Source organism: Rhizopus microsporus (assembly GCF_002708625.1).
Source record: "Rhizopus microsporus ATCC 52813 unplaced genomic scaffold scaffold_6, whole genome shotgun sequence".
Classification (NCBI taxonomy): Eukaryota; Fungi; Mucoromycota; class Mucoromycetes; order Mucorales; family Rhizopodaceae; genus Rhizopus; species Rhizopus microsporus.
Window position 1 is genome coordinate 851,844 of NW_019671921.1, and position 18,432 is coordinate 870,275.

Below are 18,432 nucleotides of genomic sequence, written 5' to 3' on the forward strand. Positions count from 1 at the left end.
TTTTTTTTGTTTGGTCCATGCAAGGGTGCGGGTTTTGGATCAATTACAAGGATTTACAGCCTTTTGCCCGAATTGTATATAACCAAGACACATGATCTTTTGAGGGTATTAATTATTTGATACAGATTCACAAGACATAAGATATTTTACTACTATTTTAGCACACACTGACTTTACTTTTTTTTTAAAAAAAAATGATGCATTATTTCATCGACTGTACATGAATGACGTTGATATTGTGTTTATGATGATTGCTTTTTTGATTCTAAATAAGCTTTACGCATAGCTTCCACCTTGAGGTGTTTTACATATTTTCTATGAAATCTACTCTTCTTATGCTGCTCCCACTCTTTATCCCCATTTAATTGCAATGGTTCTCCTTTGTCTGTCTTACATATATCACATACATACTTTTTCCAATTCAAAACCCTTGATTGTGTGCTACAAACCTCTATGATGAGTAATATTCAAGAGAATGATAAAAGGTCTTACTCTTGGGCATCTTCAGATGGCGTTAGCATTGCTTCTGCAGTTACGCTTAGGCTTGTAGCTGACGGCAGAGGCAAGTCTTCTTGAAAGGCTTTTGCCACTGTTATAGCTTTGTCCTTTACATTGACACTCCAGTTGCTCAAATCTACAAAAAAGGACTCGGTCATTATTTCTTTCTTTCTATCCTTGCTTTTTACCATTAGCATCAAGTAGATAAACGAGTACATCGTCCCCTTTAGAATTCATCACGGTAGGTAAAAGCTTATTACGGATCCACTGAATTTGACGCTTGGCGTATCTTCTTGTTGCAGCCTTCATTCTCTCTGTACATTCATCTTTAATCTTTACTATTTCTGATTCTTCTTTTCCTTCTTCCAAAGCATTGAAGTAAGGGTCGAATTCTTTATACCCAATGGCTTGCCACAATCCACGCTGATATTTTTCTTCATTTTGTCCGGGAGCTTTAATTGATCCCTGTATCACCCTGTTCCTTAGATCTTTAATTTCGTCAAACAACCCTGTTTCTATCATCTGATCTACTCGTTCATCCAAACGTGGATTTAACTTGGAAGGCTCTGCATAGATCCAAAAGATAAGTGATCGATATCTAGGCTGCAAACCTTCTGTCTCATTTTGTTCTTTTTGTAATTTGATAATTTCGCTCTGTGGCTGCCCTGTTTGATGATAGATCTACATGCTCTTGCATTATATTCACCATATTGTCTTTTTATCTATTCTTTATACCTTTAGGCTCCTCAATATCTTTCGTCTGTCGGAAGGATGCCATTTATTAGCCATAACAGGGTCAACTTTGGACAGACGTTCATACAGTTCACTTGTCTCCAATTTGTCTAATTCAGGAAAATCGTCCAATGCAGGGCTACTCTCTCTTTGGCCGATTAATGTGTTGTTCCATATCAACGATTGAATGTAATAGTTTGTTCCGCCTACAACTACTGGTAATTGACTCTGTTCTGATATGGATTCAATCTGGAATAAAAAGGGAGGGCCGTGTTAGTACTATGTGTATGTGCCTTTTTAATATACTCTACTTTTTGTGAACAGTCCTTCAAGAACTCCGTCACGCTGTACTCTTCTTCAGGATTCAAAAAGTCCATGAGATGGTGTTTAATACCTTCTCTCTCATTCACTGGCATTTTGTTGGTTATAATATCAAGACCTTTATACACCTTTTTAATAGTTTAATAATTTCTTTATATTTTCTATAGGCGCGCACATTACTTGTAAAGCATCAGCGTTGATGACTTGTCCATTTAATGCTTTACATAGCTCAACTGCTAGTTTTGATTTGCCAATTCCTGAACTTCCAATAACTGCTGCAATCTTTCTCATTGCCATGCTTTAAGACTAGAAAATAAAGTGGGTTTTTATTTGTTTATTTATCTTTGTAAAGTGACTGTCATATATTTTTCTTGATTTGCCATAGCAACGAGCTCACGTCTCTTGATCTTTCCAGACGCTGTCCTTGGAAACGAAGCCAGCTGATAGATGCCGCCTCGTAATTTACGACTATCATGGACCTGTGAATGAACGTAATCTAGGATATCTTGCAAAACATTTTCCTTATTCTGTTCTTGCTCGACCAATATAATATACGCTCGCGGGAGCTCCACTGCTTCTTGCTCAGAATAGACGCCTACCACTGCACAATCCATGACGGATGGATGCTTGAAAAGCACTTCTTCTATCTCTATAGGGTAGATATGGAAGCGATGATATTTTATGAGGTCCTTGTAGCGCGTTATATAGTAAAAGTGGCCATCTTGATCCATTCTGAACATATCTCCAGTTCTCAGATATCCGTGCTCATCAAACAATTTGGCAGTTTCTTTCTCATTGCCATAGTATCCAATGGCCGTCATAGGGCCCTTTAATCGAAGCTCGCCTGGCTCTCCTAGGGGCACATCATTTCCATCTTGGTCCACGATACGAGCAGACATCCCATAGCACAATTTGCCAACAGAGCCAATGAGAGCCCACTCATCCGTTTGTTCAAACACTCCGACGCACTCGGTCATTGCAAACGAGTTTGTATAGGGAAATCCAAACTCTTGCTCTGAAAGCTTCAGGAGAGTCATGTCCATATGGCTGCCTCCGACATAGATCTTTTTAAGTGAAGATAAATTGTACTTGTGCCTAATTTCTGACTTTCTTACAAAGACGGTGGCCAAATGAGGGGATAGCATCAACAGGTTGATTTTGTATTTGTCAGTAATGCGGCATATGTCTTCAAATGCATTTTTCCCGCCACGATAAATATAAACCGAAATGCCAAAGTAAACAGCAAACATAAAATGTACGACAAGCGAACTTCCATAACTAAAGCCGGAAGTCGTTATGGTTGAAAGACAACCTATAGGAAGGCTTTTGCTGACATATCGTAACATACAAACAAGCGCGTTTTGTTTGATCATACATGCTTTTCGATTACCAGTAGATCCCGAAGTAAAATAAAGGCAGAATGGGGTGTTTAGTAGGTCGTATTTGTTGTATGCATAAGGCTTTGTTGTGGCATCATGTGACAATAATATATCGTCAGCAGTCAGAAGATGGGGGTATGAATTATCTTGCAGTGTCTTATTGTCTTGTAGCAAAAGTATATTTTCCTCTGTAAGGCCTGCTTTCTTGGCAGCGTCAAAAGCGAAATCCTCCTGAGACTGGTGCATAATAAAGAGTTTTGGTTTCGCCGTAGTGAGTTCAGTCAGGATATCTTTCGGGGTAGAAGTCGCTGAATGATCTAATAGAGTAATGACGCAGCCTATAAAAGAAGGTTATTAAAAGCCTCTTCTATAAAATTACGTTGGAAATGTCATAACCTGCGGCAATTGCGCCAAAAAAAAAGATAGGACATCTTATATCATTAGGAGAACATACAGCAATAACATCACCCCTTTGCAACCCAAATCGATGCTTATACGCGGCTGCACATTGAAGTGATTTTTCAGCTAGTTCTCCATATGTCAAATAGCGAGTAGGATCGATCGAGTCTATATATATTTTATGATCAAGGGGTATCCTGCTATCTTGCTTAAACAAAAAGTCAAATAACGCTATTTCACCATTTGGGTCCATATTAGGTTGATTGCCTCTATAGACTCGTAACTCCTTGTCGTTGGTTGCTCCGACAGTCATTTGAAATAAGCTTTGTGAAAGAAAAAGTCAAAATGAAAATCTTCCCCTTTTTTATAAACAAACCAGCATCCAATGACATATAATGCTGTCAGCAGTATATATTGCAATGAATGGTACATTTTATAATATAATCTTTTCCCGCTGCATCATTGTTTGTATCCTCTGTAGTTTATTTTATAATTTATAATTTTGACTTTTCTAATTCTTGTTTACGCTTTCTAGCGAGCATTAATGCAGCACCTGCTCTGGAGCTAGTGGGTCTACCTAACTTTTCAGAAATCCATTGACCTGTCTCGATTAAACCATCCAGGTCAACATTGGTTTTATATCCTAATCCATTCAACATGTACACCACGTCTTCTGTTGCTACGTTACCTTTGGCTCCAGGGGCATATGGACATCCACCCAGGCCAGCAACAGAGCTATCTACGACACGTACACCATACTACAAAGTTAGTTTAGTATCTATTTAAGGAACAATGACGTCTGTATAAACAATCTACCTCCAAGGCCTTCAATATATTTGCCAATGCTTGGCCATAAGTATCATGACAATGTACGGCAACTGCATCTACAGGCACAACCTTGAGCACATGCTCCAGTAAGGCACCCATGGATCCAGCTGTGCCTACACCAATTGTATCGCCCAAACTAATTTCATAGCAGCCTGCTTCATAGAGCTCCTTAGCCATGGAAGCCACAATCTCTGGGTTAACAGGTCCTTCATATGGACAACCCAAAACACAGGACAGATACCTATTGAAAGATGATATGAGCTCAAGAGTAAAGCTAGCAAATTAGCTCTTCATACCCTCTCACTTTTAAGTTCTGATCCAAAGCTTTTTTAGTGATTTCTCTAGCTCTCTTTAGAGATTCCTCGGTTGAACAGTTTGTATTTTTGCGATTGAACGATTCGGTAGCAGCTGTGAACAAGGCTACCTCTTGAGCGCCTGATGCAACGGCGCCTTCAAGACCCTTGAGGTTAGGCGTCAACACAGGATAGCCAACGCCCTGTTTCTTTTGGATGGATGTAAATACTTCTTTATTGTCTCCCATCTAGTATACAGCATTAGTCATATGGTCTACACCTTACTTTTCAGGCCGTGTAGATGTACCTGAGGAACCCACTTGGGACTAACAAAACTGGTAACTTCAACAACAGGTAAGCCATTATTAGCAAGTCTTTCGATCAACTCGATCTTTACAGAGGCAGGTACTAGTGTCTTTTCATTCTGCAAACCGTCTCTTGGACCCACTTCGACAATCTTTACAAATTCACCATTAACACGATGAGCCGTAGCAAAGTTTCGCTTCATGGCTAATGGAAGCTATTTTTAAAATAAAGGAGGTAAGTTTAGAGCATGTTTCTGTTTTGCAATGTTGTGTACATACCAAACTTTTAGCTACATTAACTACAGACAATCTTGACATGGAGTACATGGTTAAGATAATAGAGATATATATTTCTCGTTTCACACAATGCTTTATTTATACAAGGGAATTGTCTCACGGTCATGTGAGAAAAAATGAAGCTATGCTAGAGCAGCAGCTAAACCAACTAACAAACCAGCTATCAACAAGCTCACAAGGCTCATACAACAATTGAGTATTTGGAATATCTGCCCACATTGACCATGAGTTGGACGTAAGAAATATCTCCAAGCACCAAACCACCAACATGGGAAGATCAAAAAGCCAAATAGAAAAAGGAAAATGTCCAATTGGAAATTAAAGTCTGCTTTTGTCCTCTTTTCATCTTGCTGCTGTTGCTGTTGATACGATTGTTCTGGGCTAGTGTTGGGTATCTCTATGATCAGATCTGTGCTCTCAGCTTCTGGTGACGGTCGTAGTGCAGCTTCTACCTTTTCGGCGCTTGATGGACTGGGTGTGTATTTGCTCGACCTCTTATTGCCTGGGAAAATTAGGATAGATGGCTGATGATCTTCGGTATCAGAGTCTTTTATGTTTGAAGTGTGGACTTTGCTTTCAGTAGCAGAGTGTCGCCTTGATTTTTCATGTTTTACTGATTTATTGGAAGGTACAGGTACGGTGAATGTCGGGTATGTGTATCGTCTGAGGGAATATATAGTGGCGTATCCTAAGCTCATTTCAGTAGTAATGCTGCAAAGGGATGATGGGGTTAATAGGATGTCGTCTGAACTTCCAGTGTTATGAGTATAATAATATCTGCATAATCCCCAGGTGTCATGGAAGTCAATAGTAATACTTCGTTTCATAAAATAAGAAAGTAAAAAAGAAAGGCAAGTATATGATCTACATGGATACAGAACAGAAGGCAGTGCTATTACTTTTATGTGTGTAGTCAATTTGACAACAATGAAAACTAATAATAGAAAGAGAGAAGAGTTTATATTAAATCTGTAATTGGAGTGCGAAGTCTGATCTCTTTTTCAAGCATCAAACTCGCCAATTCATTCAATTCCTTGTCATCCATTATCTTTTCAAATTGCTCTATGCCAATAATATACAACTCCTTTGACCACGGACATTCTCTTAAAGACCTATAAAATAATCCTTTGGCTCGTTCAATATTTCTTTGCAAAAGCTCAAAATTAATATAGCATTTCCACAAGATAATCGAGCTCTTGGTACTATCTAAAGGTTAGAATATTGTTATTTCGTTCTTATTTTTTTTATACTTTACTTGATATCTTGAATGGATCTCTCAAACAAGTCTCTAACCAAGTTTGCTTGATATGGTTTATATCTGTGTAACTCGTTATAAATAGCAGATAACCAAAGAACCACATTTGACTCTCTATATAAAAATATATTTAGATATATACAGATGATCATAGGGGGACACGGCACCACTTACTTTGAAAGTGCAGTATTGAATAGTGTCTGAACACGGTTAAACACTTTAGCTCTTGACTCGTTCCAAATGTAAAAAGAGAAAAACATGGTATTATTTGGAAATAGCTGAATAGCCTGTTCCATCCTGTCTCTCATCATCCGTGGTTGAAATCCTCCTTCTAATTGATGGTATTTTGTGTGCTGATAAAGTAGGTTGGCATACTCTGTCATTACCAGCTCTGACACATAGCCTCGCTCTGCTTTTCTTTCTTTAATATAATCCAATGTACGATCAAACACTTTGCATGCATTTTCAAGACCACTACTTAGATATTCAAATAGCGCTGAACAAACAACCGTGTTAATCCCTGCTTGCATCTCACTCTCTACCCCTGACAGAACGGACAGCTGTAGAGTCTTTTGAGCGAAATACTATCATATATACATTTAGTTTTCCTACATTATTACCATGCATTCCCATACTTCTCTTGCTCGCAAAATTAAAGTTGCTGTGGGTAAAGGCATATTCACATCTGTATAGAACATATTAGAATGAGACATATAATGAAGAAAAGACAACATACCATAAGGTTTATCGCCCGACATTGACACTAAAATCTTGAGTGCTTCAGCAGGTCGTCCGTTTTCCATTTCTAATTTTGCAAACATTTGATACATTAAAGGCGCTGCGAGCTGTTCCGATTCACTAAAGCTACGATATGTTGATAGTGCTGTCATGTATACTTTTCGTGCCTTTTTGGTAAAAATAGAATAAATGTATTGATACTTGGTACACTTTGATTTCTTACCTCATCAATCTTGTTATGACTCTTTTCCATCTGTGCATATGCAGTCCATAAAACTAAATTTGTTCGATTATCTTTTAAAAGACTCTTTGCTAGCTTTCGGCCACTAGAATCAAGTAAAAGTCAGTTGTGGTGATTTAATATGGCATAAATAAACAGAAGGGACTTACGCTTTATACTCATAATTGGACTCAAAGGATAAATAGCAAAGTGTGAGATGCATGGACCTTTCCGACTTTAATAGCTGTTCAAAGGCATATTTTGTGAATTCGCGGTCTACTTTGTTGTATTCTGTCTTTGAGGAACAAAACCAGTGTTGTGGTTGAGCAAAAAGCTCAGACAGTCCAACTGGATACGAAGGAGGGATAGAGAATGGATCGTTTTCTGTCACCGCCTGTTCTGGCTCCATAGGTACACCAGAAACATACCAAACCAAACATGACTGCTTGTTGCTATTATCAGGCCAGAACTTGTCTAATGGCAGATCATTATGTGTAAAGGTATCTGTGAAGAAGTGTGTATTCGTTCCTATATTCGGAGGAGTATAATTCAATCCCAAAAAGACAAAGATACTGTAAATCAATGTCTGACGTGCTGCAAATGTCGTAAAGTCAAACAAGAAGGGCTGTATGTCATCAAAAAGAGTAACTCGATAGGGGTCTTCATCTACATTTTCATCGTCTATTTGAGTCATACGCACTGGCAGTCGATGCTTTTGGTCCGCCTCAATCTCATGCCTTGCCCAATCCTGCAAGGTGATGAGTTCCACATTCTCCTCCTCTTCAGGCCTGTGCTCGTAATCTGCCTTTGTACTATAGTAGGTGTTCCAGCCTTGAGCTTCTTTTTCTCCAAAACGTGGTGCTTCATTATCCCAAAATTCCATAAACGCACCAAGCTTGTCCTGTATTCCAGTAGGAGCAAATAAATTATATTCGACGATGGCTTGAAAAACCGAATAGGCTCGCTCAATATATCCTGATTGCTTCATAAGCAGGCATGTTCTCAGTATGATGTAAACTATAAGGCATTCAATATCTTCTCGTTCTTCACGGTGTCTTGTCCTGTCTAATTGTCTCTTCAGTATAGATAAAGCATCCTCAAATACCTTGATGCATTCTGTAAATGAAAAGCTGGAAAAACTCGTTTGCCTTGTATTTATATATTCAGACCAAAGCTTAATAGAATCAGGATATAGCTTCAGTTGTTTATCCCATTCTCTTAGCAGTGTCAGTGTATCCCAAATGGTTGCACCGCAAGCCAAGTAGGCGAGAATCAATCGCTCATCTTTTGGATTGTGCATCAATGCTTTTTCAAATATGCTCAACTTCACCTCGTTCAAGCTTGACTGGTTGCTCTTTGTTGCTGATGCATCGAGTCCTTCTGCCGCCTCGTCTTGGAAGCGTATGAACTCTAGCCACAAATCAACATTTTCAGGCTCTTTATCTAGTCTTTGATTGTAGTCAACCGTGCGTCGTCGTATGATGTCGTTGTAGCTCTCTCCTTCTTCTTCTTCATCCTCCTCTCTTACTGCTCGTACTTTATTGCCTTCCAGTGACCTATAGTCAACACCTGTAGAAACAAGTGACTCGTAGTCGGCCTTCTTTTTCTTTTGGTGATCATCACTGAGCTGAACGTATCCACTGGACAAGCTAAATGGATCCTGATCGTTTTCTTGCTTTTTGATGCGAATTCTATAATTGAACAAGTTGTCAATATTATGTGTATTAAAATGGATATCTATCAAGTGTACCGTTTTAAAGATTTGTCGATTTCTTTCCAAGCGTATTCTGAATCAGTATACCTAGCAGGCTAAAAAAAGGTGGGGGGGAAATGAACAAACATTAAATCTCTCTCGAGTGTTGATCTCTAACCTTTGAAGACAATATATCCACTAGCTCAAGTTTTCCTTGATTAACAATTAGCCGTTCATTCCAGTTGAATCCCAAGACCCTTCCATCTAAAGAAAGTGAAAAAAACAGATTAGCTCCCTCTCTCTCTCTTGTTGTTTTTCTCTATCATTGAAAGCTATTTTACATCCTGATCGTCGAAATGCTGGTACAGAATATGAATGGGTGCCACCATAAAAAGATAACTCTGGGTCCCCTCTTTTATCAATAATGAAGGTAAAGCCTGTTTTCAACTCTCCTCTACACAAGCAATAAGTATAAAGTGTATGTAGAAGTATCATAACTTACGAATGTAATGGTTCTCGCTCTTTTGAAGGTGATCTTCTTGAACGACGTGACTAACAGCTTTTGAGGTCAATATTTCCCCTCTTAATTATTTTGTTTCAATTACCTCTTTTCTATACGATCTTTCACGAGAACGGGATCTTTTAGGTGATCGAGATCTGTATCTACTTTTTCGATGAGAAGGTGAACGAGACCTACTGCGCCTTGAGCGTCGCTTGTGTTCTTTATGTGCGCTTTTGCTGCTGTTTATTTCTTTATTAAAGACATCTGGTGCGCTAGTGAAGGAAGGAATGTTGAAACTAGACTTGCTCAAATCAGGTGCAGATTGGAAAGAAGGTGGGGGTGGTATCTATGTGTGACTATTTAGTAAAGTATATATCAAAAACTTGGTGTTATCCTAATTCTAACAACACTCACCTTTCTGCTTGGATCCATTATAGAAAATAAAGACAGGGAAAAAAAAGAAAGAAACGTTGTCCATAAACGGTAAGTTTTTGCAGGAATTGCTAAAGTCCGATAAAGAAGAGAAAACAATGATAAAGTCTAGAAAGGATGACGATGGTTTATTAAAAAGAGCTTAAATATTTAAGAAAAAACTGCATAATTCATGTCTTTCTAATTAGCAAAAGCAGGAATACCAGTAATGGCTTTACCAAGGATCAAGGCATGGACGTCGTGGGTACCTTCATAGGTATTAACAGCTTCAAGATTAGCAGCATGACGAATGATATGATACTCGTCAGAGATACCGTTTCCACCAAGCATATCACGACACTCACGGGCAATCTGAAGAGCCTTGCCGCAAGAATTTCTCTTGATCATTGAAATCATTTCAGGAGCGAGCTCGCCCGAGTCCTTTAAGCGGCCGACTTGAACACATGCTTGTAAGCCAATGGCTATTTCAGTATTAGCATCAGCCAACTTCTTTTGAATCAATTGATTAGCAGCCAAGGGACGACCGAACTGCTTACGATCCAAGGTATAACTACGAGCCTGTTCCAGACAAGCTTCTGCAGCACCCAAGGCGCCCCAAGCAATGCCATAACGAGCGTTATTCAGACATCCAAAGGGACCGCCGAGACCCTTGGCGTTAGGTAACATGTTTTCAACAGGTACTTCAACATTATCCATCATGATCATGCCTGTGATCGAAGCACGCAAAGAAAACTTGCCATGAATCACAGGTGTCTCTAAACCGGGCATACCACGTTCAAGCAAAAAGCCTCGAATGGCGCCTCCTTCATCCAAGTTCTTGGCCCAGACAACCATGACATCGGCAATAGGTGAGTTTGTGATCCAAGTCTTGGAACCATTCAGGACATAATGTCCATTAACCTTCTTGGCTGTTGTTTCCATACTTCCAGGATCAGATCCATGATTGGGTTCTGTCAGACCAAAGCATCCAACTTTCTCACCCTTTGCTATATATACATTTAGTCATCAGCTTAGAAGCACATAGACCTTGAAGAGGTCATTAACTTACCTAGAGATGGAAGGAACTTGTCTTTTTGTTCCTTTGAGCCATAGGCGTTAATAGGATGCATCACTAAAGAGGATTGTACAGACATGGCTGATCTGTAACCAGAATCAACTCTAATGGGAGTAATTTAACATCAATTTTCCCACAGTACTTTTTTGTAAGTTACCTTTCAACCTCTCTGGCTGTCAAACCATAAGCAACTGATGATACACCAGCACAGCCATAACCGTCAATGGTGGATCCCAAGAAACCCAACTCACCCATTTCATTCATGATCTCTCTATCGAACTCTAAGGTCAGGTTAGTATAGACTCGAGTTTGTAGAGATGTCTATATTTACTTTCGTTACGATAGGCTTGAATGACTCTAGGTAAAAGACGTTCCTGGCAGTAACTTCTTGCAGCGTCACGAACGAATACTTCGTCTTCGGTGAGTAACTTTTCGAGATTAAGGGGATCTTGCCAGTTGTATTTAACAAACGTAGCCTTGGTTGCAAGTGAACGCGTGGCAGAAGAGGTAATGAAGGGCTTTTTATGAATAAAGAGTTGACGAAGGAACATTGAGTATATTTAAGAAAGAAAGGGAAAAAGAATTGAAGTTTATATAGTCTGCATATTATTTAAAAACTGCGATCACTTTCTTTTTCTCACATTTACTAATCGGAACAGATTTGGTGGCATAACTTTATTCCTTTACGGAAAACTCTAAATATCCAAAACAGTATTCGAAACCCGCTCTCTACACAGAGAGAAAGTCCGACATCAACTTTCCAAATTATGCTGTTCTTGTGTTGCTTGTCGCTGTAACTGCTATTTCACGAGATTTTAGCAGTTGCTGTAGCCTTGATTTTCCTTCTTCAGCCTTAAAAGTAGCCAATAAATCTGGGCGCCCAAGAGAAAGGGACAAGCATGAAATGGCATCTTTGGCATTCGTCTTGACACAGGTTGCCATTGTGCGAACACCAGGATCAACACCGTAAAAAGTCATATTACCCAAGGGGTCAGATAGGTTTGTCGTTTTTGATCATTGATATGTTTCTACAGAATTTTCGCTTGTTAGCAATGACTCATAAAGATTTGGTTTTTCATTCTTGCATTCCATGATCTTTTTCTATTTTTTCAAGCATGATCCGATATTTTTGCTTCATGGATGTCTTTAATGCCTGTCGTTCGCTCATCAACGTTTTCTTTGTTGTAATATCAAGAGTGCTGTTTATCTCTACATTGACATTACTTGTTTTCTTTTGAATATTACGTATCTCCAGTAACAGCTTCGTTATATCTCCTTCTTCTATTTTTATTATATTGTTCTGTTGTCTGATAGCTTCGTCGAGAGCATTCTCATAATCAATAGCCCTTTTTCTTTTGCCTCTGTTGCTTCTAATCCTTACCTTTGTTATTGTTGATGTAGATAAACTAGAGATAATGGCTTGAAGATGAGCAATGCCGTAGCTGGTGATAACTAATCTATAACCAAACTCTGTACCCCCGGCTTTTACACAATTGCTTGATCTTGTTCAAATCAAAAATAGTACTAAATAGGCGGCCTTTATTGTCTTTTGCTGCTGTCAAGTTGTTGATGTAGTTGCCGTCCTGTGTCTGTGCTTTGATTGATCCAAATCTCTTTGAGCAAAAAAGATAATACAAGCTATCTGTGTTAAGCTGTAAAGAATGGAGAGTGGATGGTTTCGTGTTTGGCACAAGTGCTCGACAAAGTTTGTTGTAACATGTTCGGAAAAGGATGGCTCTGCAGGCTTTTACCACAGGAAGGCTTACCAATACATGTTTGTTCACGTCTACTTCTCCTACACATGGCAGAACCAGTTGCTTGAAAAAATTATGGATACTCAATACAGCAGACGCTTCCAAATTGGACAGTTCCAGATACTGTAAGTTACGCTTGATAAATTGGAAATCAATTGTTTCATGTGTGCTGCCTTGACGCATAAGCAGGCTTTTTATATACTTGGCGATGTTCTTCAGCTTGCTTTCATTTGCATCACTATTAGCAGCACTAGCAGAAGTTTTCCCAGTAAGTATAGAATTAACAACGTCAGATGTAGTATTCCTTTCTTCAGTAGAAAGATGAGTATCCAACTGTGTAGACGATTTACCAACAGGGTTGCTCTCAGTTTGGCAGAATTCTCTAAGTTAGTCTTCAAGTTTCTTGATGATATACTTCTCTTGACGTTAGTAGAGCCACTACTCTTCTGCTTGACTTGAAGTTTGTGAAGACGCTTTCGATGCCGTCACAGTCTTTTCTTAATAACCTTCCTTGAATAAGATGCATAGCTAACTTGCTTTTTCTTAGCTTTTTCATTAAGATTACGAAAGCTATGGCTAGTAAATTAGAGAGTATTTAATAAACGAAATCAGTTTGCTTACCTGCATCTTTTGTCTAAAAATTCTTTTCCCTTGTGGGAGCTAGATGTAGTCGTAGCAGGACTAACAAAGTTTTCTCTAGTAAGACACTCGTTCACCCGAGTACATCGTTACAATATTAGTAACAAACGCTTTCAGAAGAGGATCAATCAATGAAGCATCCCTAGTGGACATTCTGTGAGCACTATATCCAAAGGCTCAGCTTTACCAAGCCAGATGCTTTCTTCGCTTGAAGGAGTTTTTGATCTTTTACCAAAGAAATGGCTGTAAACAAATAACAAATGCTGGTGTGAAAGAAATTTGTACTCTCTTCGTTTCTTTACTGGCCTAGTTTTCTGCAATAATAAATCCTTTTTTAATGTTGGCTTAGGGACGCTTAGGATAAGATTTATGTCTTCTCGTTGTGCTTCTTTGAGTATTGTTTAATTAAGTGTTTGCCTATTTTTTTGCTTTTTTTTATCGCCATTGTTTTCGTACTCGATCTCTTTGATGCATTTTCTCAGAAAGTGATTATCATCTTCGCCGTCTGAATACTTTATAAAGAGTAAAGAATTAGCAAAATAGACTTAGAATTATGCATCAAATATTTATCTCACCTTCTCAATACTTGAATGACGGGCGTATGCTGAAATATATGCTGACCATTCCATTGCTAAAGTTGCGAAACCCACTAGGTCAGTTCTTATTTCATTTCTGGGGTGATAGGACAAAAGTGATTCTGTGTGATTGAAGGTGGTATTGCATATCGTCGGTATCTGTTAAGCTGCTGCAGTAGTGTCGGGCGCGAAAGTGTGTTTGGATGTTGCCAAGTTGAGTCGCCATCGTCATTATAGTGAAGGCTGAGAGTTGTGTCCATGTCGTCGATTGCTGGTAGCAAAGTTTGTAAGCCATTCATTGAATCAATCGAATCTTCTTGCCTGGTATGGAGATGGTAATCTATGCCGTGACGATCGTCATGCCCAAGTGAGTAATCTGCTGAGAGAGGGTTAGAATGGATTTTTGTCGTTGACCAACCACCCCAACCGGGCCATCTTCGTATATACCTGTGTTGTCTGAGCCAGTGTTTGTTCTTTGGAGGAAGCCATTATCATGAAATCGTCGATAAGCTGTCAAGCGAATTCCTTTGCGCTTCGCCCATTGTAGTAAAGGTTGATGGCCCTGGTGGAGGCCCGAGGGGACAGGTTGAGGCCGAACGGGAGGGCGCGGCACTGGACCAGTTGTGAGCGCCATCGGAAACAGAGGTACTTGCGTGAGGAGGGATGCACAGGAATATGATGGAAGGCGTCCTTTAAGTCGATTGATGTGAGATAGTTGCCTGGTTGTAACAAGTTGGTGATAATTTGCAGTGTCTTCATCTTGAAGTGACGCACAGGCAGTTAATAGTTGAGTTGTCACAGGTTGATAACGGGTTGGAGGCTCCCATCTTTCTTTGGGATCGCGAATCAGTTGGAAAGGAAGCCTTGAGAAAGAAGAGGCGCCGGTTCGATGGCCTGCTTGCTGAGCAGGGAGGAGGTCTCGCTGTCGATGATTTGGGTCGTCGTTGTTGGAAATAAAATGGTTGGTGTTGGTAATGGATAAATTGCTTGCAGAGGAGGACGAGAGGAAAAGCAAAGTCGAAAGCCGTGATGGAGGACACTTAGGAGCCGTGGGTGTATAGGCTACTGTAAGAACAGAGGCCAAGGATGCACAAAAAGAGACAAACGTCTTCCCACAATGCTTATTTCCTCTTGGTGATGTTGGGACGAGATTGAAAACCTCGCTATTGTTGTACAGATTTTGACTGAGCAGTAGAAGCGTTGCCAGTAGTGGTGTTAGATGTCGTGGTGTAACCACTAAAAGTCGAGCCTCTAATGGATATTAGGTCGAGGTCTGGAGCGTCTACGTGTAGAGGCTTGGACTGCTTGAGACAGTTTGATGTGATCCACCATATCTTTGGGGTTCAAGAGGTAGTTCTGAGGTTCATCGGAAGGGGGGCCGCAAGAAGTGGAAATACCCCGGAACATGTTAGAAGTACGTTACTTGGTGATATGCGACGCCAGACCGGACAGAAGCTCGTGAATAACCTTGACAAACTTCATAGATCGCTGATGAGTAGTGTCCAGATTCTACCGATTGTGAATCAGTCAATAGAGTGAGTAGGATCAGAGAGACGATACTGGATATCATGCAGTTGAGTGTCGAAGCGACGAGCGGGGCTTGACAGGTTAACCTTATTGAATTCAGGTAGGTCGTAGGAACGAATGGTGTTCTTAGGGCACTCAAAGAGAAAACGCCAGCGCTCAATATTCGGAAGAGGACGACTAAAGAAATCTCCCTCAATTAAGGGACAATGTTCCAAAAGAACTGAAGAAGGAGTGAAATCAGCTCCGGGAGACCGAACGATCACGTTGGGGTCTTCCTGTAAGAAGGGGGAAGACACGAACTTAACTTCCAAGGGGGAAGGGCGGTTAAAGGATTTCATGGCACATGCCGGGGATTCAACTTGATCGTAACCATTGTTCTCAGTATTCATAATTTGACGACGGATTGTCCAGGTGCGTACAAATTCGAACGAAAAGAAGATAAAGGATCAAAAAAAAAAAGCTTTTTATATTACTGTGTTTATTTTACGTTGTACAATTCGAACTAATAAAGAAAAGAATGACTACAACAACCAAGATCACAAAGCTCGAAATGTAATATAGTCAAACGCAAAACACTGTATTCCTTTACTACTATTGAGTTTTAAATTTGTATGGATTTTGAAAAAGAAGGTAAATCAAACAGGTCTTGCGTTTGTGGTTTGACCAGTGTCGAATAAGAGCCAAAGGGTAGAGATTCTTGTAAAACGGATATCAGGTAGTCATAATCAGGTGTGTCGTAAAATTCAAGTTTTCTTGTATAGTCAATAAAATGAAGAATACCCACGGGTAATCCTATGCATAGATCAAACAAGGACGTGTCCTCTTTTATTTTTCTAATCCGATCCCATCCTGCTTTACGCGAACGTGCTACTACGCCTGACCAAGGCAAGTCACCACAGAGCAGATCAAGTAACATATAACCAAGACTTTCCAAGTCGTCTCTTCTGGCGTGGGAATGGCCCTTGTGAACACGTATGGATGCATATCTTGCCGTTCCTGTCTTGTATTTAATATATTTTGCTTCAGGATAAGGCTTATTCGTCCTGGAATTCCTCCACCAAGTGGCTAAGCCGAAATCAACTATATATAATGGTAATGGCGGTACTGATAAAGCCAAAGACGATGGTGGTGAAGGTGGTGAAGTTGACGATGATAAAGAAGAAGAGAAAGAGGAAAAGGAATATTTGTAAGGGAATAAAAAGTTCTCTGGTTTGATGTCCCGATAGACAATGCCAAGGTCATGCATATGCTTGAAACAGGCTATCTATAAAGGATATTAATATAAAGAATAGTATGATAGATGTCTATTACTAATTGACATCCTATTTGAACAACAATCCTTAATGGTATCTCCTTTAATTTTTCTTGAAGGTGCTTTAAGCTGGGACCCAACAAATCCAAGGTAAGACAATTAAAACCGTCATGCTGACCAAACCAGTAACAATTTGGTATACAAGCTATGATTGTATAAACATGCAGATACATCCAATTTTATGTCTCATACTTACGTCCACCCTTTAACGTCTTGTAGAATTTGAATTCATGGTAAAGCTGTGGGCTGTCCTTCAATTCACGTTTGATCGCATAAAAATCATTCGACTTTATGTCTTTGGCTATGAAATAAATGGTTAAATAAATGGATATAATTAGTATCATTGGATATTACCTTTGAATACCTGTCCAAAGGACCCTTCTCCGATCTTGTATAGGATTAACCATTTATGTTTAATGATAACTTGTTTACATTCCATTATTCAAAGGGAAACAACAAAAAAAAGGAACGCCTTATTCTTTCTCCCCTTTTCTTTCTCTTTCTCTTTCTCTCTTTCTCTCTTTTTTTTTTTTGCTTATCTACTGCCTTAGTTTGCTTTTAAACAATAGAATTATATTTATCTATTATTTCTCTCAAGAAGGGGGGGAAATGGTAGTCGTTTATCTTCACTCTTGGCGTCTATTATTTCGTTGTTCACAAAGAATACAAAAAAGAGAAAAAGTTGAAAATCATGGGAAATTGGTTTCTTAAAATTAAACTTGTCGTCATCATGTAACTTATTATAATTAGCTGCATAATTCCACATGACATGTACCTTGGTTACTACCGTTTATATGGCTACTACTGCTCTTACTGCTGAATCTTGTTCTTTATTAAAGATTGAGAAATTATGAAATATACATTAGAGTGAATGATTTATAAATACATGTGATTGATACCAAATTCATATTAGAAAATGCTGATGCAGATCTCTTTTTTGATGCTAGTATAGTAAATCTATGGGAATTTAAAAGGGTACAAAGAATTCATCACCTGTCATTTTAATTAGTGAAGGATAGAAGAGAATGAGGCTAATAGGAAGTGTTTGTTTTGTATACATGACTTGATGTATATTGATCCGCTGAGGATACGAACACATTGGAAGAGTCTCTTCTTTTTGCCCGTTGAAAAAAAAACTATACAAAAAATCTCTTATCTTAAACAAATTGAACAATACTTTATAGCTAATGACAAGTAGAGCTCTCGAGAAAGCTCTGTAATACGCTAATTGTTAAGCATTTAGAATTGTTTTAACACATTAAAAATTTCTACTGTTACACTAAATGGGCTAAGAGGAATTTTTGTACCTGCAATGAATAGGGTAGTGGCTTTTTATAGAGTCATTCTTGAGTAATTTCAGAGTATGAAATATAAAGATATACTAAATCCTCGGTCGAATCAATTCACTAAAGGATTGTATATGATCATCAGAGTCAATATCTGGAGTATTCTTGCATATCATCAAGAGAATTGATAGAATGAATGCTGTTATACAGTCTTTCCGGAAAGTAAATTCGCCTGTGATCGAAAATAAATGCACCCAATGGTGAGAACAAAATTCATGTTGTATGAAATGTAAATTCGCCGTTACCAAGAATATTTTCGTAGTGCCAGCCTTGACATCCATGGAGATACTGTATTTCCAAATTGAGATGTCGTATTGAAACCGTTGTAATGTT

At 39.0% G+C, this 18,432-nt stretch overlaps 8 protein-coding genes across 8 annotated transcripts; all 8 read right to left on the reverse strand.

Annotated features, from left to right (window-relative positions):
- Positions 1-242: 242 nt before the first annotated feature.
- RHIMIDRAFT_200935 (putative tRNA isopentenyltransferase) lies at positions 243-1,842 on the reverse strand (the record flags this gene model as incomplete). Its single annotated transcript, XM_023606494.1, has 6 exons — positions 243-441; positions 493-634; positions 687-1,179; positions 1,234-1,479; positions 1,542-1,679; positions 1,732-1,842. 6 exons carry the CDS (start codon positions 1,840-1,842, stop codon positions 243-245), a joined length of 1,329 nt encoding a protein of 442 aa, XP_023467383.1.
- A 47-nt stretch (positions 1,843-1,889) lies between these two features.
- RHIMIDRAFT_201471 (acetyl-CoA synthetase-like protein) lies at positions 1,890-3,582 on the reverse strand (the record flags this gene model as incomplete). The annotated part of the gene is made up of 2 exons (XM_023606548.1): positions 1,890-3,268; positions 3,327-3,582. 2 exons carry the CDS (start codon positions 3,580-3,582, stop codon positions 1,890-1,892), a joined length of 1,635 nt encoding a protein of 544 aa, XP_023467384.1.
- Positions 3,583-3,823: 241 nt separating this feature from the next.
- On the reverse strand, positions 3,824-5,118 carry RHIMIDRAFT_225783 (hydroxymethylglutaryl-CoA lyase; the record flags this gene model as incomplete). Its single annotated transcript, XM_023607536.1, has 5 exons — positions 5,035-5,118; positions 4,758-4,970; positions 4,454-4,698; positions 4,146-4,398; positions 3,824-4,087 (listed from the first exon to the last, which is right to left on the reverse strand). The coding sequence occupies exons 1-5, from the start codon at positions 5,080-5,082 to the stop codon at positions 3,824-3,826; spliced, it is 1,023 nt and encodes a 340-aa protein (XP_023467385.1). The 5' UTR covers positions 5,083-5,118.
- Positions 5,119-5,174: 56 nt separating this feature from the next.
- On the reverse strand, positions 5,175-5,879 carry RHIMIDRAFT_236733 (uncharacterized protein; the record flags this gene model as incomplete). The annotated part of the gene is made up of 1 exon (XM_023608626.1): positions 5,175-5,879. One exon carries the CDS (start codon positions 5,877-5,879, stop codon positions 5,175-5,177), a length of 705 nt encoding a protein of 234 aa, XP_023467386.1.
- A 131-nt stretch (positions 5,880-6,010) lies between these two features.
- On the reverse strand, positions 6,011-9,892 carry RHIMIDRAFT_250831 (DUF1740-domain-containing protein; the record flags this gene model as incomplete). The annotated part of the gene is made up of 13 exons (XM_023610759.1): positions 6,011-6,254; positions 6,308-6,421; positions 6,482-6,891; positions 6,928-6,992; positions 7,044-7,212; positions 7,269-7,371; positions 7,436-8,956; positions 9,016-9,074; positions 9,137-9,222; positions 9,300-9,412; positions 9,461-9,510; positions 9,564-9,806; positions 9,875-9,892. 13 exons carry the CDS (start codon positions 9,890-9,892, stop codon positions 6,011-6,013), a joined length of 3,195 nt encoding a protein of 1,064 aa, XP_023467387.1.
- A 180-nt stretch (positions 9,893-10,072) lies between these two features.
- On the reverse strand, positions 10,073-11,497 carry RHIMIDRAFT_201465 (acyl-CoA dehydrogenase domain protein; the record flags this gene model as incomplete). The annotated part of the gene is made up of 4 exons (XM_023606546.1): positions 10,073-10,878; positions 10,941-11,050; positions 11,104-11,227; positions 11,278-11,497. 4 exons carry the CDS (start codon positions 11,495-11,497, stop codon positions 10,073-10,075), a joined length of 1,260 nt encoding a protein of 419 aa, XP_023467388.1.
- Positions 11,498-15,437: 3,940 nt separating this feature from the next.
- Positions 15,438-15,830, reverse strand: RHIMIDRAFT_250834 (uncharacterized protein; the record flags this gene model as incomplete). The annotated part of the gene is made up of 1 exon (XM_023610760.1): positions 15,438-15,830. The coding sequence occupies one exon, from the start codon at positions 15,828-15,830 to the stop codon at positions 15,438-15,440; it is 393 nt and encodes a 130-aa protein (XP_023467389.1).
- A 212-nt stretch (positions 15,831-16,042) lies between these two features.
- RHIMIDRAFT_201399 (kinase-like protein) lies at positions 16,043-17,192 on the reverse strand (the record flags this gene model as incomplete). The annotated part of the gene is made up of 4 exons (XM_023606538.1): positions 16,043-16,705; positions 16,753-16,898; positions 16,950-17,054; positions 17,108-17,192. The coding sequence occupies 4 exons, from the start codon at positions 17,190-17,192 to the stop codon at positions 16,043-16,045; spliced, it is 999 nt and encodes a 332-aa protein (XP_023467390.1).
- Positions 17,193-18,432: the final 1,240 nt, after the last annotated feature.